The sequence below is a fragment of the Dromaius novaehollandiae genome, chromosome 4, assembly GCF_036370855.1.
Source record: "Dromaius novaehollandiae isolate bDroNov1 chromosome 4, bDroNov1.hap1, whole genome shotgun sequence".
NCBI classification, from domain to species: domain Eukaryota; kingdom Metazoa; phylum Chordata; class Aves; order Casuariiformes; family Dromaiidae; genus Dromaius; species Dromaius novaehollandiae.
Window position 1 is genome coordinate 58,020,362 of NC_088101.1, and position 22,774 is coordinate 58,043,135.

General features: G+C 41.1%; 1 protein-coding gene across 1 annotated transcript in view; it reads left to right on the forward strand.

The window, feature by feature from the left end:
- The window catches only part of KDR (kinase insert domain receptor), a 34,528-nt gene extending 14,975 nt beyond the window's left edge, over window positions 1-19,553 (forward strand). The window contains exons 16-30 of the mRNA XM_064511138.1: window positions 1,045-1,151; window positions 1,541-1,676; window positions 2,099-2,203; window positions 3,451-3,564; window positions 4,897-4,985; window positions 6,840-6,996; window positions 8,491-8,591; window positions 9,904-10,026; window positions 10,151-10,262; window positions 10,676-10,775; window positions 10,891-10,996; window positions 12,664-12,815; window positions 16,682-16,778; window positions 16,872-16,960; window positions 17,851-19,553. Of these exons, the coding sequence (XP_064367208.1) occupies window positions 1,045-1,151; window positions 1,541-1,676; window positions 2,099-2,203; window positions 3,451-3,564; window positions 4,897-4,985; window positions 6,840-6,996; window positions 8,491-8,591; window positions 9,904-10,026; window positions 10,151-10,262; window positions 10,676-10,775; window positions 10,891-10,996; window positions 12,664-12,815; window positions 16,682-16,778; window positions 16,872-16,960; window positions 17,851-18,070 (1,808 nt within the window). The 3' untranslated portion in view covers window positions 18,071-19,553. The remainder of the gene's footprint in view (window positions 1-1,044; window positions 1,152-1,540; window positions 1,677-2,098; window positions 2,204-3,450; window positions 3,565-4,896; window positions 4,986-6,839; window positions 6,997-8,490; window positions 8,592-9,903; window positions 10,027-10,150; window positions 10,263-10,675; window positions 10,776-10,890; window positions 10,997-12,663; window positions 12,816-16,681; window positions 16,779-16,871; window positions 16,961-17,850) is intronic.
- The last annotated feature ends 3,221 nt before the right edge of the window (window positions 19,554-22,774 follow it).

The following is a 22,774-nucleotide window of genomic DNA, read 5'->3' on the forward strand; positions in this document are numbered from 1 at the left end:
TCCAAGAAGTGTTAGGACTTTGCAATTAAAAACCTTGAACTAAAAGCTCCCTGACCATGATACTAGTATGTTTATGAAAAATAGTCATTGAATCCTTCACAAGTCTCTGTCATATTAGTCAGGGTGATTGTCCATTCTATTATGTTAAGCTATTTAAAACAGTATTCTGTTATTCATAGATCCCATTAGGATATCAAGGTGTTGTGCAATATGTTTGCATGAGGTAGAAATTATCTGCAGATAACATTAATGTAGATTTCAGCTGATGTAGTAAACATAGTTGGGTCCTGATCTGCAGGTCTGTAAAAATCGGAAATGTTTATATGACATATTGTTTCACTGTCAGGAGTTTATAATGTAGCTTATGAGGGGCCAATGGAAGAAAACTCAGTGTGTTATTATATAGGAGAAACTATACGGTGCAAGGGATAAAATGTAATATGATATGGGGAATGGGAGCTGGAGAAGAGAGCTGCTCTTGCGCATCACTGGATGTTCAAGTGGTATTTGGTGGTGACTTTTGAACTGGAAAAGGGATGTTGTAAATAAGTCCTTATTTTCATGTGTTGTTGAGGAACCACATTTTTTCATACCCCCGCTGAAGCACGTAGAGTCAAGAGAGAGATTGTTCTCTGGATCATTCTCACAGCACTTTATTTACTACATGATATATATATTTTTCCTTTCTGGAGAAATAATCATTCATTTGCAATATTCCAAAACAACGATTTATTTTTAAAATATGAGATTTTACTTCTTATTAGTTGTCAAAGGTCCAGATTCTATCCTTAATTCTGCCCCATTCAGCATCCGATGAACAAAGCTGATGCTAAGCAACTGTGTGATGTAAAACAAGGCAGAACTAAGAGTAATATTCCAACATAAAAAGCAAGCTTTTTGTTTTGCTTTGCTTTTGTTTCCTTGCTGCATGTTGCACTTTTAAAACGAACCTTCAGAACAAGGAACTCCATTCTATGCTTTAATGTATGAACAAAACCAATGTGCTTCCAAGTATCGCTGAAATATTCATTTATTTCTTCCCAGGCGCTGAAGAGAAAACAAACCTGGAGCTCATTATCCTAGTTGGCACTGCAGTGATTGCCATGTTCTTCTGGTTGCTTCTTGTAATCATCCTGCGGACCGTTAAGCGGGTAATGAAATAATTCTTTTGCTGTCCTATCAGCACTGGTCTTGCATGACAAATGAAAGCTGACTTGAGTTCTTTTGTGTTGTGTCTTTCTATTGTTCTTAAATCAACAGACACATTTTTTTCTCTCCATGCCATAACATTTTTGCCTGGAACTGAAAGCACAGAAATTTATTTTTAATTGAACCAACCCTCAGAAGAGAAAAAGTGTTTCAATTGTATATTAAAAATACAAGTAATTAATGATGATCACACTCACAATAACATCGTGTAGGGGAATGGTAGCTTGGCATTTCTGGGAAGTAGTAGAACACTACAGGGTGAGAAATTGGCACTTTGTCGGCACATCTCCACTGAAAAATCTGTGCAACTACAACTAATATCATTTTACAGGCCAATGGAGGGGATATGAAGACTGGCTACTTGTCAATCATAATGGATCCTGATGAAGTCCCTATAGATGAGCACTGTGAACGGCTCCCTTACGATGCCAGCAAGTGGGAGTTTCCCAGAGACCGGCTAAAGCTAGGTGAATTTTCACTACATAAACCATTTAGTAATATTGCAGCCCTGGTGCAGGAGGTGTTTTAGGACATGGCCTGTTTGCTGTGGACTACCCTGCTGCTGAAGCCCCAGGGGGAGTGCTCTGAGGCTGATGTGCGCAGAACTGGCACCGTAAGAGAGAGGTTCTTTTCTGTACGTGGGTAAGATGTCAAAATGTCCTTCCTCCATATTACCAGTCAAAGCTGTAGGAGACTGCTGGATCACAGCCTCATGTGACTCCACGATAGAGAAAAAATTAATGCTTATATTTAATGTATCCTCTCCCCATTATCAGCCCTCTGTTAATTTCTAATATATAATTTGAATTTACAGCTGTTGTTTATTCTGCATCTTTTGCCCACTGTGTCAGGCAAATAAATCACAGTCTGTTCATCTCCTCAATTCAAGGCAAACCTCTTGGACGTGGAGCTTTTGGTCAGGTGATAGAAGCAGATGCATTTGGGATTGACAAAACCGCTACCTGCAAAACAGTGGCAGTCAAAATGCTTAAAGGTAAAAATGACAACTAAAATTTCACCTTGAAGACACAATGTGTGGATATTGCCAGTCTCATACCCAGGAGATGGAAAAGGGGACAAAAGCAGCCAAAGTATTTGTACCAATGATGTATACAAGTTTAGCTTAACAGCTGGTCTAATGAGGCAATGACTAGACTAAGTACATACCTTAACCTCTTTAGTGGTTGGATCAATGCCACTGTGGTTTCTTAGCCATTATAATATAAGTCTACCAACATTCAGAATGTGAACTTGCTCCTGTAAGCAGTTTGTATGTGTCCATTTTTGTTATATGCTGCCTAACAGGGGAGCTTTCTGCCACATCTCAGGCAATGACTTAGCCATGCTCCAAAATGAGTAGTACTTTTGAGCAGCTTTCTCCTCACTTTAGAACATGTTATACTGCCTCACGTTCACTGCAGGAAAGTTCAAAGCTACAGTTCCCAGAAGCACTGTTCTTGAAGAGGACTTAGCTGGAACAGCAAAGTGGGGCTCTTTGTGGCCAGGGGATGTACCCCAGCCCTGTGCTGTACTGGAGGAAGGGTGGGAATGGCCTGGGGGATTTTTGATGGTACAGCATGAGCAGTTGCAGAGCTTAGGCACTGTTATTAACACTGACTGTTGTATACTGCCAAGACTCATTACCAGTGGGACAAGCGTGCCGTTATGACAGCGGTGCAGCCCTGTCTCTCCAGTTTCCTGGCACTCAGGCAGCCTGCAGAGACCTGTGTCCTCACTCCCTCTCTCCTCACTGCTTCAGCTCTTTCCTCTTCTCCTTTCTGTCCATGCAAGATGGGGACACATGCCTCATCTCCAGCCTTTTGGTGAGGCTGGAGGGTCAGGCCCTCCAACCCCTGGCCATGTCTCCCCCAGTCTGTGGTGCAATGTTTCTATCTCTGCTTGGCAACTGACTGCTAGGTGGGCTGGGCCTGGAGGGTCAAACGGCAGAGTACGAACTACTCAGAAGGTCTGCAGAAAAAAAGATGCTTGCTAATCTGGACTGTCTGTGATGTCCCTGTTCTGATGTATTACCCCAGCAGAGTTTGGAAATGGTTTAAAAACAAAGCAAAACCTGTTATGCATGTGCCTAGCCTTTAAAGGAGCCCTACAGCATTGCTGACCTAGGCTAACGAACAAGACTTCTCATTAGATGGGCTCAAAAAAATAAAGGAAGGGGAGGTGGAGGAGAGAAAACCCTTTCTGTCTGTGGTGCTTCTCATCTGTTTTATGTTACCTTTACAGAGGGTGCAACCCACAGTGAGCACAGAGCACTTATGTCAGAGCTGAAGATTCTCATTCATATTGGCCATCATCTAAATGTTGTCAATTTACTTGGAGCTTGTACAAAACCAGGAGGTAAGTAATGGAGTTGCCCTCCAGGCTTTCAGTGAGCAGGAAAGTGCTCATGAAAACCCCATGAAGCATAGAGAAATAAGTTTCATCATCAAGAGTTGGAAGACATTGTCTTTTCTAAGTGATGGCACCAGGGTGATTCCTGGTAAGAGTGAGCAGGTTCAGCGACAGGGAAAAGAAGTCCAAAGCCCTGAGTTCTACATCTAGCTCTGTCCCTGGGTTGTTCTGTCACTTTGTCTTTCTGTACCCTCAGATCAGTTTTTATAGTGGGCACCCCATGTATCTGGGGCTTGGAGTCTGAATACAGTACCAGATTTTGCAAGTCAGTCTTATTCTCGTCACTGGCTACAGTGCAGCCGCACGTTGTGACTCCCCTCCTTAGCTTTGGATGGTGCATGTGTTTGTGCACGCGTGTGTGCGTGCCTCTGTGTGTGTGTGTGTGTGTGTGTGTGTGTGTGTGTGTGTGTGTGTGTAGGAAGGGAGATTGTAACTTAGATTCCAGCTCTGGGTGAATGAACCTATTTTACTTTATAATCTGGGACAGATATTTAGTTTAACAAATCATAACTGCATGCTAATTTGGAAGAAATTCAGTGCAAAGTAACTTTGCAATGATTTTTCAGGGAATCTGACTTGTTGGTCTGCTCTGGGAACAGAATTTAATTTGTAAGGTTCCATGAAAGTAGTGCAATTGTTGAAGGAAACATAATCCATAAGTATTTCTTTTCTTGTCTATTCCATAGTAAAATAGACATGTCCAGGATCTGGAAACTAGGGTGGAAATTCGTCAATGTAACATGCATAAATGAAGCAATTTGAGCATGAAATAACACATTTGGGCTATATGTTAAGGAATCTATGTTTGAAACAGATTCCTGTTTTAAGTTTTTCGAACTTAACTGTCTACACAAAAATGCATGGCTAATCATATACCTATGTATTTTACTGCAGCTGAGTGGTTAATGGCACTGAAGTTCATTCAAATGTCTATGTTACAACCTTACAGTGTCAATTGGCATAGGCAATTATTAGCACTTTCATGTAAATATGAACACACATATAAATACATTTTCACATACAAAATTAGGCCCATGCTTTTGAAAAGCACATGCTTTCTTTTCCTTCCTTATAAATTTATGGACTTACAAACTCCAGAAAAGGAGTAATTTCCCTGCTTTGAATAGGGTTGGGCTTTTTTTGTAATGAGTATTTTTAAACCTTTGGGAAGGCAGTAGAATGCTTTTTGAAATGTATATATTTCTAATCACAAATCATGCTTAAGACAAGTTGGGATATAAATGATCTTTCTAAATAATTGTTTCGTGTGTTATACAGGGCCGCTTATGGTGATTGTGGAATATTGCAAGTTCGGAAATTTGTCAGCTTACCTGCGGAGCAAGAGGGGTGAATTTGTTCCATACAAGGTATTGGAGTCAAGATTAATTGTATAATGTTTGATACAATTTTTTTTCCACGCAGTTTTTCTGTTTCTAGTGGAGAGTGTAGTCACAGTTCTTGAGGATACTTAATAAGAGTATCTAGTACTTCTCATGGGAATGAGAAACGGCAAAGACATCAGAGGTCATCTAGTCTTTCCCCTGGCCCCTGCATTGTAGCTCTTTTGTTATTGTTAGCTTAAAATGTGTAAAGAAACTGGGCTTCCACTATTTCCCTTGGCAGATTATTCTACACTTGGCTGTATCTGTCAGGAAGTTTTTTCTGATTATCAGCCTGAATTTTTTCCTTTCTCAGTTAAGCTACAGACCACCTTAAATAACTGCACTCTGTTTAGTGTATATATACATCAAATATCCATAGATATTTTTCAACATGTCACGAAATTTTCCACTTTCCACTTGGCTCATGGTTGAGTCAGCCTGTATGTACTTTGTTCAGGTAATCTTTTTGTATAATCAATATATGTATTGAGTTTGTTAAACTTTACACCTTGAAGGTTCTTTACAAAGGAGGACTTGTATCACAACATCCCATGTTTACATTCCTATTTTAAAGGGGGATGGAGGCTGGCATTTTCAAGCTTGTTTCTGATACATATGTGAGGGGGTTTGATTTCCAGAGAGGGTTGCGTGGATTCATTCCCTCTGAGAATCACATGCCTGATGAAGAACATGGCTGTGTAATGGACATCATGATCAGGAGGCCTAACCCTCTTCACCAAAACCCAGAGACAGGCTCTTGTGCTGTGCGCTGCAGCATTGGTAGGCTTACGCTTCTGTTTTCCTGCAGCTGCTGTGTTTAGATCAGAGCTTCTTCAAAATGTTTATCAGTTCTCCAGGGGGTTATTTTTCTTTATCCTTGGAGCCATTGTTTACTATTTTATATTGGCAAAGGTAACTTGCTTTTGTGAGCTAAAAAAGATAAAGAAATATCTGAGAGGCCATGAAGAAAGAGGCAAGGTTTCAGAAGGGTGTTGACCCTTGCTTATACAAGCAATGGGAGTGGGAATCAGTAACGGAAAAAGCTAGTGCTGCCATGGGAAGAAAGTAACAAAATCGAAGCAGGAGAGAGTGGAAATGGAGTAGATGAAGTCTTTGGACCTGGGATCCTCTCCAGAGGCATTCAGTGGCTTGGGAGAAGAAGGAAATAAATCAGATTTTGAGGGATGTCAGGGTTTGGCCAAGGTTAAAGTTTAGTGGATTGGTCTCTGCATCAGAAGATGAAGCAATAGTAGTATAGAGAGATTCAGCACTATGAGAGGGGATTCACTAGCATCATACGTGCTTAGCAAGTTGTGGGGACCAGGAATCCAGCCAGAGACAGGCCACAGGCTGTGAGAGCCAGACAGCCTGGCACTTGTGAGCATGGCTTTCTTCCTAAACACAGAAACATTGTACTGGGGGCAGCCAAGAGGATGTGAGAGCAGGCTAAATGTGTTCTGGCAGTGGGAAGTGGAGTGCAGTGCTTGAGCCAATGGACACTGGAGCCAGCGAGCCTATGTGGTGGCTGGAGGCTGGTGCTGGCTTGCAGAGTGTGTTAGTGCAGTGGCTGTGCCAGCCCAGATGGGCAAGGCAGTACCTGACTGGGGCCAGCTTGGAGCTGAGCAGTGTGAAAGCTCCTGTACTGGGCTGTCTGCCCTACCAGCACTGGAGTTTGGGCAAGTAGCCTGGTCACCAAGGCCCACGCGATCGGTTGTCCTGACATGCCTTCAGTGATGCCCCTGTTGCAGAGCAGGAGGAACATCATTTCCTCTATTGGAAAAGCTTCTGATATGCTTTTTATTTTTGATTTCCCTCCTCCTCTCCCCTTCTTCTTTCTAGACTAAAAGTGCCAGGTTTAGGCAGGGGAAAGAGAACTACGTTGGTGATATCTCTGCAGACCTGAAGCAACGATTGGACAGCATCACAAGCAGCCAGAGCTCAGCAAGCTCTGGGTTCGTGGAGGAGCGGTCCCTGAGTGATGTGGAAGAAGAGGATGGTAGGACATGTCTTCTCTTGGTTTTGGAACAGCTTTCATTGGCAGGGCTGACAGGGCATGGGGGACTGAGTGATTTCTGTAGCTGCCTTGAAACTGTGTGCAGGGTATTTCCTGGATGAACGAAGTTCCTGATTTATGGATCACTGGAGTCTAGCATCCCAAACCCCTTGACCCAATCCCAAATAATTTACAATCTAGGAAGGGTGTATGTATGTGTAGTGCACTACTTCTGAAGATCGGTCTTTTTAACATTTCACTGTCTTCAGTACAAATCAAGGGGCAAACACTCTGAAGGCAGCACAGAGAGGGATGTGCCAGGGTTTGCCAGAATGCTAACTGAATTTCCTCAATGTTTGCCCAGAAGTTAAATATCATGAAATGCCATATGCTTCACTGCTTATTAGCAGAGAAGTTGATTTGCCTTCCTTCTCTGCAGATGGTATGTCAGGAACAGGAATCTTGATCTATACTGTCGTTTAAAGCCTCCCCTGGATATGCGTACTCTTTGCAGTGGTTTCACTGATGCATTTGCCATGTTCTGCTTTGGCGGTGGTAGTCCTAAGTGCTAAGTGCAGCCAGAATGTTTCATAGAGAACTGATTTCAGCAAGCAGGAGGATCAGGCTGGTCAGGCTGGAGGCCATAGCTCAACTGTCTGTGTCCAGACTTCTACTAAAAATCATTTCATGTAAATAAAAACATCAGTAGATTAATAAGGAGGATGATCTCTGCTGTTTCAATGTGATCCTAATAGGTGATGTCTGGCATGCACTTGATTATGCATTTTCACATCATTTTTGTCCTTTTCAGACCTCTCTGGTGTAACCATTAACTATCTGAGCTGGGATGATGTAAGAAGTAGTCAGCAGGCCTAAAGCAGGCCTTGAGATGAGGGCTTATCCACCAGTGTTGTAATTGTTGATAGATTTCTTCATGAAATCAAGAGCTGAGCAGAGACCCTTTGTTGTTTATTTCAGCAGGAACAAAATGCCTAGGTAACTTTGTTGGTACTTGAGTATATTACTCCTCTACATTGCTAGAGGTTGAGGTTAGGCTTCTTCCCTAAAATAGCAGAGCTTTTTGCCAAACTCAGGTCTTTCTTCCTATGGCATATTCTTCCCCCATGAGGACTAGGTGGAGCCTCCCTCTCACAGGTCTCCAAAGTCATCTGTTGAAATGAAAGCAAGCCTTTCCTGCCCTAGGAACTTGTGAGCTGGGTTTTTGGTTGTTTTTTTGGGAGGGAGTGTTTTGCAGCTCTTTCTACTGGTGAGACCTGCGGAAATAAGCAAGGAGGTGTGGGGTATAACCCATGATCTTGAAGTTTATTTTGCACAGGACTAGTTTGGTGTGAAATGGGTTGCTAGTGCTAATGCATATGGCCAAAAAAGGGCTTGGCTTCCTGTGGCATATGTTTAGCACTAGCATCTACCTCAGAAGCAGTTTTAGGCAAAATCAGTAACAGAGGGCAGGCTTGACTGTCATCTGATTCTTTGCAGCTGGTCCTGAAGACCTTTGCAAGAACCCTTTGACCATGGAAGACCTCATCTGTTATAGCTTCCAGGTGGCGAGGGGAATGGAGTTCTTGGCTTCACGCAAAGTAAGGAACTTCTCAGGAAGAGTGGCATGTTATTTATTTGACTGTAGGAAATAGTGCTGTAGGTCTATAAAAGGAAACAGTGTGTTCATCTTTAGGCTAACAATCATCTGCAATGTTTCCTTTTTGCCCTAAAACATATCTGAATCATAATACTGCAGAGTGAAACAGGCCATGCATTTATTGACACAAATGTTAGTGATCTGTATACGATTTGTGGGTCACTGATTTGCAGAAGAATGATTAAGTAGTTGGAGGAGGGGAGTTGACTTATGAGGATGATTAAAGGAATTAGGGATAGATTCCTATTAAGTGGAGCTAAGCTAGAGTAAAAAGAGTTTGCTCTGAGGAAACTCCCTATAACTTGTGTGGTGGGATGGAAAGGCCGTGCAAGGAGAGATGATGCTTGCTTATGAAACTCCATGAATCTCTCCTTGGAGAATCTTTTTCCAAAAAAATAATACTCAGGCAGTCAATAATGTCTCCACTGCATTTTGGCCTTCTTCTGTGGGGTTTGATCCTAAATACATATAGTACATGTTTCAAAGGATATAAATGCCAGTGTGGCATTTATGTGCCAGAATTGCCTGCAGTTGTAAAAAAAACAGAGTACTTACACATGGGAAAAGGAAATAAAAGCTGGGAGTATAATCTGCTCTAGAATGCATGTTAGGTGTAAAGGTGCAGACTTGAGAGCCTTTTCTGTACACATCCTGGTTGGTGTATATGTGTATATCTTTCCAGGATCTATATTCCTAGTCCATATTGGAAGCAAATCTGCAGCCTCCTACAGAGCCTGGCTTTTTTTACCTCAGGCTGTTGAGGCTTGAGTTTTAAGTCTTTGGGTTGTTTGCTAAGCTGTCATTCTATATAGGTAAAGGTATGGACTTTCCTCTCCCTCGTCAAGATTACTTTGTGTTGGAATTGAATTTAGTGTTGGATTTTTTCAGAGGACGAGTAGAGCATACAGATTTGAGTGAACCTACATAAATCTGAAGACAATCAGATCTGAACCTCTTTTGTGTCAGCTTCTTAGGATAATTAATTAGCTAACTTCAAAGGGCCTATCTGCATAGTGGATAAACAGATGTATGTTTGGACTTGGGAATACAAGTCTTGCTGAGCCAAATCAGTTGTGACCATCGAGAAAGCACTTAAAATCTGTAACAGTTGATGCTGAGGTTTCTTTTGCTTAAAAGGTTTCAAGAACTATCTGGCCTTTGAGGGTGGGAGAGCACATATGTGAAAGAGATCAGCTCTGTGCGCAGAGCTGTGACAACAGGCAGCGTATCAGGTTGTTTACTTCTCTTTGCAGTGTATCCACAGGGACCTGGCTGCTCGTAATATCCTCTTGTCAGACAATAACGTGGTCAAAATCTGTGATTTTGGCTTGGCTCGAGACATCTACAAAGATCCAGATTACGTCAGGAAAGGAGATGTAAGTTTCAGGCGCTGTACTTGAGAAAGATTTAATTCAAAGTCATGATTCTGTTTTCATCAGAAGTGCGTTTGTGGAAACTCAGTGTTTTACTAATCTATGGTATGTTGGATTTTTTTTTCAGGCCAGACTACCCCTAAAATGGATGGCGCCAGAAACCATCTTTGATAGAGTATATACCATTCAGAGTGATGTATGGTCTTTTGGAGTTCTGCTGTGGGAAATATTTTCATTAGGTGAGTCACTTCAATTTCATTACGGAGCCATCTTGAAATATAAATGTCTGTTAAAGAAAATGGTAGAATTGTTCTTGGATTATCTTTAACACTTTACTTCTTTAAAAATTCAAAATTGTGAAAACCTCTTTTGTTTTATGTTTATTTTCTCCATCAAAATAAAATACTGAAATTTCCTCGAAGTACAAATATAAGAATGTGGACTTGAAATGTGTCTTCATACAATTTCAGTATGTGATTATGTGCCTCATTTACTCAATCAATTGCCATTGCCATCATAAATATAAATTGTTCGCACATTCAAATATGCTGAACTACCTTATTAACTTAGGCCATAGTGAATTATTTGTTTGAAAATTAAACCCAGAATTTAAGTGTCTAATGCATTAAAATTGCCATTGCTCTGATTTTAGGTGCTTCACCATACCCTGGAGTGAAAATTGATGAGGAATTTTGCAGAAGACTGAAAGAAGGAACAAGAATGAGAGCACCAGACTATACGACACCAGAAATGTGAGAAACTGTTCTTTTAGCTGTCCACATGTATCTCACAATAATAGCAGATGTCTGAATAAGCAATATGCTCTTTTTTCTTTATGCTAATATTTTAATGGGCTTATCCTTCTAGGTACCAAACAATGCTGGATTGCTGGCATGGAGATCCTAAACAAAGACCAACTTTTTCTGAGCTAGTGGAACACCTGGGAAATTTACTGCAAGCCAATGTCCGTCAGGTACATGAAACATATTCTGAGCTTGGTAAAACCACCAGGTGAACCCTGCCTGCCCCCCAGCCACCGTGAAATCCTGTGGCTGGGTACTGACCACTAGAGCCATGGTGGAGCCCTGGGTTTTTCTATTGCTCCCATTATTTATCCACAGCTGGGACAACTGTCAGAAAAGAATGGCTTGGGAGAGAAAAGATCACAGAGGTCTGTTGTGGTGACCAAAAGCCACCTCACCCTGCCAGCAAAGGTTTCCCATAACACCACTGCTTTGGCTGTTTACCTTTGAATGATGGGGTTGCTGGTGAGTTTTCAGCACAGGCTCACTTCCCTGCTCTGTCTCCATTTTCCATGTATATATGTAACTGCAGAGACATTTCAGCAAGTTACTCCTACTGATTTTACCACTATAGAAGATAGATATCATAGCATATGTAAGGATATGGGCCGCAATGTCTTAATGACTCCCCTGGAAAATTAGGGCACAGGCATTTCTCTGTGTATCAGCAGCTCCATGAGTATAACAGTATTAAAAATTGTCAAGTGTTGTAGTAAGTGAGCCTTCCAGTTAGAGTAAACAGACCTCCTTTCTGGTTCTCCATCTTGTGGCTCCCTCTTCATACACCACAAATGTGGAGAAGGCCTGGGAAATGGATGCAAACTCTTTAGACTGAGGCTGGATTTTTCCTCATGTTCTCCCTTTAGACTTGTTCTCCCTATCCAACCTGTTGATAGTGATGGGAATTCCCCGTCCTTTAAAATTACCACATCTTCTGTGCAGACCAAAGCTGAGAAAGGATAGTTTGTTTGCTTTCCTAAAGAACCTCTTGAATCTTATCTATGGTCAGAGCACATTTTGTGCATATTTCTTCATAACCACTATGGTTAGATTACTAATGATTTAGACCATCTTGCCATGAGCTGCAATGTACTGTGACTATGAAAGACAAAAGTGATTTATGCCTTGATAGCTAATAGTTAATTTTATGTGTATCATATCATAATCCAAAAGGGAGAGATGCAAAAAATTCAAGGTTTCATAAAATCAACTAAAGGATTTCCTACTGGACTATAAATGCATTACCAAAGGATGCATAATCCATTTTTCTCTTGATACTTCAAAGGGAAATGTAAATGAGTGTAGGAACATTTTTAAGAATATTATTATTGTTATTCATATCAAGTTAAATGCCAGAGTATTTTTAGAAAACTTCTCTATTTGCTATTTCATTTTTTTTTCATTTACCTTTTATGCTTAGTTTAGTCTTTAATTCATATGCTGTAGTCCAATTTGATCTCATTTTTAGTTTAGGGTTATTTTTTCCTTCAGGTTTATGTTTTCTGTTATTGGGGTTCAAACATTACTAAAAATTACATTTTTAATTTCAAGGACATCAATAAAAATGCTGATTCTGCATTACATTAGAGTATGTCATTAAAAATCATAATTTTGTATCTAAAACTATTTGACAGTGGCTCTTTAAATTTCCCTCTTTTGATACAGCTGCCCCTGCAAAGGTATGTGTTCATATCAAAAGATATAATCTTCATCATTTAATAAAATAATCAAAATAGTTCTGTTGAACTGATACCTTCTCCATGTATGTGTGTGTAACTTTATGTCTATATATCTGTATAGCATATTTCATTTTTATATTTTTCACTGTATTTTGCAGGATGGTAAAGACTACGTTGTCCTTCCTTTGTCAGTATCACTGAATATGGAAGAGGATTCGGGTCTCTCTCTCCCAACTTCACCTGCTTCCTGTAGGGAGGAAGAGGAAGTCTGTGATCCTAAATTCCATTATGACAACACAGCAGGAATTAGGTATTTTATATGGTGGACATCCTATTGGGGCCTCTCAGCAGTTTTTGTTCATGTTGGGGGCAGGGAAAATGAAAGGAAGAGAGTTCAGCTGCTCTGGTCCATATTTAACCTTGTCCATAGGGATAAAAATGAATCTGTAGAGTTTCTGTAGGCAAAAACTAGTTTCTTACCTCTCCAGATGTTAGTGATAACCTTTAGATTTTTTTTTTCTCACTATCCTTTTAAGATTTGGTATTCTCATTCAGGAAAATACAAGAATATTGTTATTTATGTTTTAAGAAACAGAACAAATACAAAGTTTTTTCTAATCCAACTGTATTCACACTCTTATATTGCAGCTCCCTAGAATACTAGTGGTAATAGATCTGTCTGTAGGCAGCCTCCCTGGCATTTCTGCTCCTAAAATGGAAAAATCATTGATAAACAGGTCATGAAACCATAGCTAAGGGGAATGCAAGGTAAACAACGTTGCTACTGGTTTTTGTATATTGCTTGCTTTCTGGTGGGCTGTTGGGGCTTCTAGTAGTGACAGATGCTATTGGGTATCATAGGAGAGATGACTCCCCTGGTAAAGAGTTTGCAGTAATGCCCAGCAGGGCTTACATTAAGATGAAGCTCTGGAACTTGCAAGGACCTCACACATGGGGTCCTATGGGGAGGTTTCTTTTAACAGGATATAAAAAGGTATTTTTTCACCCAGAGCTGCCTATAAGCAAATTCAGTTGGCGTAGATCCTGGGAGTCCAGGGATGCTTGCTGCTATTTGAGAAGGAGGAGGACGACAGAAGGACTTAACTGCAAGAGATCAGGGCAGAGATGGACTCTGCTGGTAGCTTTCTTACAGTTTCCACAGCACTGTCTGAGCCTTCTCCCTCACTGCTTGTATTATACCTACCAAAGACAAAGTTCTCTATGATTTTTCGGTGGTGTGGGATCATGTTTTTATATGGTCATGGAAAGGACTAGCTAGGCACTGCAGTTAGAGTTTCAGGTAAACTTGTTGTCTGAGAGCTGAACTCCAACCCCCATGTTTTAGTAGAGAGGCAGTCCAAAATACAAATATTTAAAAGATGCAAAAGTATGATATGACACTGAAAAGATCACATGTAATTTTAAGCTTTTAACACTTCATATATGGCTTTTTCCAGTCCACACTTCTTGTTATGAATAGGAGTTAAATCTCTCCATCACACCTTTAAAGAGACTTTGAGCAGCTTTTGTATTGTCTTACAGTGTGACAGAGTTTGAGAGAAAGCACTTGTGGAAACCATGCTAGAAGAGGCAAATTGAGGACAAAGAGACATGTTGGGGGACTTTGTATTCTTGGAGCTGAAAATTATTTTGCAGGCGTGGATCTTATCACCCATGTAGTGGAAAATGTTCATCTGTTCAGTGATGTCTCTTTTAGTCTTCACAAAAATAGTAGCTAAGATGAGAGACTGATTCATGCAATCTTCAAAGCTGAAAGAAGAGAAACAAGCATGGGGGAAACATGGTTAAAGAATATTTAGATTGCTGGTGAATGAGTAGGACCTCATAACATTTGCCATGTTTGGCTTAGGAACTAGTTAGGGCAATTTTTGAACTTTGAATGATTGTCATTAAGAAAGACTGTCAGGTGATGGTGAGGTAAAAAGGATTTGAAGAAGGATAAGCATAATGGCTGTCTTTAGAAAGAAAGAAAAAGGAGTCATCTGGGAATAAAGTTAACTTGATTACTGGGAACTATCCTGGAATAAATGATTGAATAAATAATGGGAAATTATTACAGGAAAATAAAGCAATTAAAAGCAGCCAACGTGGATTTGTCAATAACAAATCAAGTCAAACCAATCTAAGTGTCCTTCTTTGAAAGAATAACTGGTCTGGTGGATAGCAGGGAAAACTGATTCTGATTTTCTGTAAGGCTTTTTGGACCTTTATGTGTGTTGTGTGATAGTCTAATACAAAATGCAAACACATTTCAAGAAATACTGTTAGGCCATCAACTGAGAACCGCAACCATGAGGCTGGAGTCAGACTCTGTATTATTGCCTCTCTCTGGCTCCATGGTATTTCTGATTCTGTTTGCACAGTAGTCTAGCTTAACGAGGAGGATCTCATTCATTTTAGCCAATGTGGAAGATGTAGATTGACTCTCCTTTGGGCTGAGCAGAACCAGGACTTGCATATCCCGACTGGTCATTCAGATCATAAAGTTAATATACAAAGAGTAGGATTCCTAGTCCTCACTGTCCCAGGTAACCACAGTCCTAGTCATGTCAAGGTCCCCTGCAAGACTGGAGCAAAATTTTGAAGTTAAAAAGGGACGTATTTGTCGAGAGATGTTGGGGGGGAAGCACTTGAGACAGGCAGTTCTGTGCCTGGGTGGACAGGTAGATGATACAGGGTGCTTTCAGGCAAAGAAGGCAAAGGTGTGGAATGAATTTCAGGTCACTCAAGGTTAGTTAGTCCAGGAGAGTAAATGTACTAGATTATGGTCTTGGGGAAAGGCAGAATTTAGGTACTTTTGCTCCTGGCTGGATTGGGTGGGAAGTGAATTATGAAGTGTATTGGATACTATCAGAGAATAACAGAAATAGAAGAAATGGTCAGCGCAGAGAGCTTGAAAGAACTTACTTTGTTTAGTCTAGGAAGAGAAAATAGGGAATGTGGTAACAGTGTTCAGTATATAAAAGGTTGCTCTAAGGAGGATAGTGATCAATTATTCCCTGTGTCCCCCAGCAATAGGATAAGTTTTATTTGCAACAAGAGGGACTTGGGTTTAATATTTCAAAAACAGTCTAAATTGTAGCTGAGCATCTGAGCAGGCCACACAGGGAACTTGTAAAATCCCTGCCAGATTAAATGATTGTCTGTTGGAGATGGGCAGGACTCAGCACAGTTAGACTCAAAGCTGGAAAATGGAATGAATAATGCTCTGAATTGCCTTCAGCTTTGTGCTGCAGCACGGCCTGGTCCTGCTGAGAGATAAATCGCCATGGGCAGAACACCACACTACTGCATGCAGACTGCTCTAGTCACCTCCCTTAGAAATGGCCCGGGTACCCCACCACAGCCTCGCCTGGCGAATGCAGGTGTAACTCTATAGCTTCCTGGAATATCTTTTTCTTCATTAGCTGTTAGGAAGATAAATTGGTCCTGTTTACCTAGTGAGACAGTAGGGATGAGGTACAAGCGGGCCTTTCTTCTGAGACCTGAGCTGCTGTTGCCTTTCCTTTCTGATTTAGGTTGGCTGGACCAGAGACAACATCCATTTCATTATATTGCCACTTAGACAGAGAGAAAGTGGAGGGTAACTGCTGTATCTGCTGTATTAGTGTCTCCATCAAAGGCCACTGGTTTTTTTTTCATTGGGTTACAGATGTCATCCAGGCCAGAGGACTTCTTCGGAGAAGAGCCTTCAAGAGAGATGTAGTGCTCCCCTTCCTGACCCCCTCGGCTTTAGGGAGGCAGACTGCTGAGTCTGCAGTTGTTGTCCTAGGTCCAGCCAGGGCTCTCAGAAGTGCAGTCCAAAAAAAGACACACATGTCTGTGCTCCAAGCTCCTCTGTTTATTGTACTTCTAAGCTAAGCTTGCAGGAAATGAAGCCCTCCAGCATTACTAAGGAAAGGAACTGTTTTCTCAAAGCCATTTCTTAGAATTTGCTTGGGGATCAAGGTTGTCAGGAGCAGAAGGTCAGAAACATGCCATTTTCTAGGCGGCTCATCCTTTTCAATAAGTGGATATTTTGAGGTTTGCATAATATATTTTGACAAAAGGATTAACTTCTCTGTAGAGAGATAAAAGGATTCTGATATCATTGTGCCATTAGTAGCCAAATTGCAGATAGTGGAAACAAAACTCAAATTTTTTTTTTCCTTTCAGTCAGTACCGACAAGATAGCAAAAGAAAAAGCCGACCTGTGAGTGTGAAAACTTTTGAAGATGTCCCATTGGTAACCACTGTAAAGGTTGTTCAGGAGGTAAGGCTGTCTTTTGTATGTCTCTTCGTTTTATTAATATAGCTTTCTGTTTTTCATCCCTTTGTATTTAATGCATTTCTAACATCTTTACAGGAAAACCAGACGGACAGTGGGATGGTTCTTGCATCTGAAGAGTTGAAGACACTGGAAGAGAGAGATAAACAAGTGAAAATACCCTTTAGGTAAGGCTCAGACTGCAGATAGGATTGAATATGACCTTTTGTTTGCAGTCATTCAAAAGATTCACAGCTGTGTGAATTTTCTAAAAAGACAAACTCTTTTCTTACTATACCATCAAAAGCACACAATGAGAAATAATGCATTGTATGCTTGGTCATCTGTGTTCGATACCAAGACTCCCATGTGCACAGAGATGAGAGGTAATGCAGCTGTTGAGAGGATCAGACAACACCGCAGAAAAGACTTGTATTTCTCTGCTGCAAAAGCACCAACATCCCCATGAAGGTACTGAGCCCGTGCCACACAATTGGGCAGTTTTGTGATGGCCTGTCTGCAAGGCTTTTTTTTTAATTTCTTTTTTTTAAAGCTGACTCTTGAGTTTACAGGATGTACCTGGGTGTATTTTCAGAGCATTGTACAGCGCTTTAATTGTGCCGTTCACAGGAAACAGAGTAGCATTCATGTAGCTGAAATCTCACGTATACTTTCAGAGAGCTTCTCAGAGGATTTATTTTTTCCAAGACAGCTTTAGTGTCAGCAAAGGTATAGTGTAGTTACAATTGCAACATGGCTGAAAGGTATGAAGCCTCTCAAAATTTTTGCTGTTTCATCTGTGGTCACAATCTACCTCCCACAGCGTCAGGCTATACTGTCAGAAAATTACCTTTATATGTATTAGTGAAGCTAAGGTGGATGAAAAAGGTCTTTCCATGTGATCTGGCATATGTTTAAAAAGGCTTAAAGCCAATTTTGTTAAATGTGCCATTTCACTTTTTTTTATTATTTTTTTATGGCTGTGATGGGAAACAGCTGTCTGCAGCGATCTCCTACCTGCCCTTCAGAATAAAGTCTCCACAGCTATTTCAGGCCTGTTTGTGTTTGGTTTTTGCAGCACGCTGGTGCCCAGCAAGAGTAATGAGTCCGTCATGTCTGAAGCTTCCAACCAGACGAGCGGCTACCAGTCTGGGTACCACTCGGATGACATGGACATCACTGTCTCCTCCAGTGAGGAGACTGAACTCTTGTGTGCCCAGGAGGGTTTGCCCCCGCTCTGCCGCACACAAATGCTTGCATACGACAACGCTGTTCCCCTCTCCTCCCCACCACTCTAGGGCGAAGCGAGCAGCCGTGGATTCCCCTGGGATGTGCGTTCGTTGCTTGGGCTGGTGGTGTTCAGGTTTTGTGTATAGAAAGACTGCGTTCATGAAATTAAGAAAAGATGTTTATTTTTTGTGAAGAGGATACAGGAGTATCTTGCAGCAAAACTGTGCAGTGATAGGCCATGGGACGCTTCCTTCGAGAGACACTGGCAGCTGAGGACGTAAAGCCCTCTTGCTGCTGCGAGTGCGGGTGTTGTGTTGCCCTGATGACAGAGGCAGTGTGGTGGTCTTTGGGACCCCAGTAAAACACATAGCAACATTGAATGTCTGCCCGAACAGGCAGCGGGATGGTGTTCAACTTACTGTTTCTAGTTGTACGAACTAAAGATACGGCCCTGCTTTTTGTTTTTCCTCTTGTGGCTGGACTCCAGGAAGGAAACAACATGGTTCTGGCTTCTTGTTTCTCAGAGTTATCCCTTGCTTGCACCTCCACAAACAAGAAAAGGAACCTCCAGCTCAAGGCTCTGGCACACAGCGATGGTTTGTGACTAAACATAGGTTGGGCTAAATATAGATGGGGCTGATGGTCTCTGTCCTTGACAGGGAAAAAAGTTGCTGTACAAGACTTCATGAGCTGCGTTACCTGAGGCAGACTTCCCGATCAGGTTGGTTAATACGGGGGAGGCAGAGCCCTTATCCAAATGACAGGACACATATGCCTAGGGCATGCTTCCCCTCCGAGGGTGGTTTGGGGGTTAGCTTTCCCCCCTTTCCTCCCCTGTCCCCTTAGCCTCTGCCAGTTACATACCTCTTTCCAAGCTAGACTGAAATGACTGCAAAAAATTCCCACCACTGAATCACCCCTGGATCAGCTTATAAAACAGGTAGAAATGGCAATGTAATTTACTTTAGGACTATAGGGATCCATGTCCTATGAGGTATCCTAAATGTAACCTACCTTCGCATCTCATCCTCCCTCCCCCAACCATAGGTCAGATTCTTTCATTTGCAAACTCAGAAATTGCTGGCACCAGCAGAGATTTTGGCTTGCAGAGTCTTGCATGTCAGTGACTGGTTTCATGGCAGCTCAAATCTTCTCCAAGTGGTGATATTTTGATTAACTGTTGGACAACTTTTTACCTGTATTCTTGTAGTCCCAAAGCTCTATTGATAGACACAATGCAGACTACAAGATTTTAAAATGTAAAGCTATTTCTACTGAGTTCTTTGTTATAATTTTTTAGTGTTTGGGGGGTTTTTTTGGTTTGTACTTACTATGTCAAATGCTGGGAACCGTGAATATAAGGCATATACAGTATTTATAGCCTCTTTATGTAGAAATAAATGTAATATATTAAAATATAAATATATATATTATATAATGGATATTGTACTATTCACATTTTGTATCTGTGTTCTGTAGCATTACAAAGGTCACAATTTTTAATAGCTAAAACTTTTCACTTTATTAAAAGGGATTGGAAATTTAAAGGCAGGAGCTATGAGTAGATCTGTTTGCTCTTCTTGCATTTATTTTCTTAAATTCCTTCTATTGACAGGGAAGCTTTTCATCTGCTCTATATTTCAAGTACCATCTAATGAATCTAGTTATTTATACCATCATGCAGGACTAGGAATGTTTCTGTGGGTACCTATACTAGCTAAACTTCAGCTGGTTTTGATAATTGAAAATAATTGTATTTGGACAAATGGTCAGAGGAACAGATTATTTGTACAGACTGAATCACTTCTGAAAGTGTTTATGATCTTCAGTTAGAGAATGGTTGATCTAATTGTATTGTGGCTTTTGCCTGGGGAGAAGCTCTTTCCCTTAAATCCTTACTCATCTTTTCCCATTTGTGTTTCTTCCATCTCTGTTCTTAGAGCTGAAATACTGGCTCCCACTCTCGTGCAGCAACATTTTCTTTTATTTTAAGTCTATGCTTAAAACTGCACCTTTTGACCTTCTCTTCTGTATTGTGTATTCCTTCATTCTCAGTGCAAGGCTGACGATCATAAGCATATCAGGAATCAAAGAATTCATAACAACTTATGCTAAAAAATATACAGTGGAAATTAAGCCACAGACTTCGGATTTTGATTCAACATCTGTTTAATGCAGTTGGAAATGAGACATTCATAGGCTACTGTGTAGTGAGAGCACTTGTCCACAAAGCAGGACATCGCACTGCTAAACTCTCCCCAGGCTGAATACTGGACAGATACCTTCTACAGACTGATAATGAGGAATGCCCCAGCTGCAGGGCTGTAGGGTGTCCAGCTTGAGATATTTCTCCATTCCCCTCCTTGAACCTAAAGCATTTTACAGCCAGAAAAGCAAGAGCTGGGAGGCCAGATAGAAAAGTAAGTTGTAAACTTCTTAGCTGCTATAAGGAAGGACTTCTAGGAAGGACCTATGCTCCTGTTTATGTATTTATGATGTATATCTTGCTTCAGGGGCAAGACTGTAGCCAGTAGACTACAACTGAGAGACAACGTTGCATTCTTAAAAAAAAAAATAATACAACCTCCCAATTTGTTTGTTCTTCAGTATTCTTCTGCATATTATTATATGATTGTCATAAAATACTGAATCTGCCAGAAGATTGAAGGGTACCCTGCAGAGTCACAAGTTGGAGAGACCTGGCAGAGAGGTGAAGATGGAGACTATGGACATCATTGATGTCCATCTTTGCTAGATCTGGAGTTCCCCGAGATTTGGGATGTTCAATTTGGGGGTATAAATTTTGTATGTTTGGTCCCTCTGCAGCTTGGTGTAACAGACAGTGTATGCCGCACACATAACCAGATGTGCAAGCTGACAGTGTTTACAGTGCATCTAAAACAGTCATCCACCATGATGCAAACTGATGAAGCTGCAAAATGGCCATTTCATCTAGTGTTTTGACCTGAAATCCTTGACAGCCAATGAAATTGGCTTGTGGGTTAAAAGCACTTTAGAGATACCTGGAAAATGTGTGAACTAGCCTACCTGCTTTAGGAAAGGAAATCACATTTTTCTAAAAAAAAAAACAACATATATTCAGTGTCAGGAACAAGAGAAGCTTCTATAAATGTGTTCATTTATTTGGCACCCAGTTCCACATTTCTTTTCTCAGAACATGGCTATCACATCCTTTAAAACACCTGGACTTTTTGTTATATTCTGAATACAGCATGTTCAGCTACACGCCAGTCAAGCTACATCTGTTTCGGTAGGTGTTTTAAATTCCAGAATGGCTGTTTTCAATGATACAGCAAGTACAGTGCACAGATTTACATATACCTCACAAACCAGACCTATCTTTATCCCCATTCTGTAGCCACATAGTGAAATGTCAGTATTTGGATCAACATCCATATCCATGAAGTTCATGTGAGATTCCAGCCTGGATTTGAGCGAGAGGAACTGCAAACAGAAGTATTTGCAAGATTTGGGATCTGAATATGGCACTATAAGCTGCTGCGTGGGGGTGGTGAGAAGTAGTGATTGGGCTGACTCCTCTAGAATGACCTGGACTTGCTGGTGGGTTTGTAAGTGGGGAACTGAGCAGAACAGTGGCTGAAACAGGCAGTCTGGGGGCTTGAGGATGGCAGCGATGTCAGATGTGGGTGCTGAGCATCTGAAGAATGCAGGGGCATTCAAGCATGGTTGCTAGGTCTGTCTCCATGCAAAACAACTTTTAAAATGTATTGTATCCTATTGGTGTAGTGTGTGACTAATACGGCAAACACTGTACAATCACAGAGCCATTGAAAGCGGGGACAGAAATTTCCTGCCAATTACATCTCTTTTTGGTGGTTCTAAGGCTGAAAAGCATACTTAGATAGCATGGGTAGCCTCCATATATAAAGCTGGAATTTGCTATTTTTATGTGAATCATTCCCAAAACATGAATCATCTGAGGTTTCCCCTCATCACTGACACTTGAGTACACACCCTGTGTTACCTCGCAGTATGAGACCTAACAAAGCAACAGTAAGGGCAAGGAAAACAAAGTTAATGTTTGTTCTTACTAATTGACAAATTTATTAGGGACAGAAGTTAAGCAACATAGACCTTTTCTTTGGATTTCGGCCCTGGATTTTCATTCTGCCTGGCTGCGCGTTGCATTCTGTGTCGTAATATATGTCCCCAGCTCCTGAACCCCTGACATTCGGGCTGATTAAGTCCCAGAAGGTCATTGGGAAACATAGCAGGAGTTCTTAACATATGGTGCTGATAAACATCACAGAGACAGAGATAAGAAACTGTTCAGCGTAATCTTAGGAAGCTTGGGTTTTGTTGCCATAAAACTGTACAATGTAAAGCCTAATCCCTACACAAATTTAATTAGCTGTTAAACATATCAGGTTCATGATGAAGGGTGTTCTGGTTACCTAGATGCTATTCATTGACTGCCACCAGTTGGTTCAAATGTGAAGTATCTCTGCCTTGCAGCTTGTTAGGATGACATGCTATGGTGAATGATGGCTGTTTTGTAAGTTTGAAGAAAAAAAAGAAAGGCAAACGAATTCAATTTCCAGGCTCAGCTCTAGTGTCAGACACAGCCTCTGGTGCCAGGAAAAATGTCAGTACTGTGTGATTTCCTGAGTCCTGACCAAAAGAAAAGGCTTTCTTTAGAAGGTGGAAGATATGAACTGGGGTTTACGAGGTTTAACTCTGCCTTCCAGGGAGAGCTGAGCTGTTCAGCATCCCCCAGGGCTGTTTCCCTG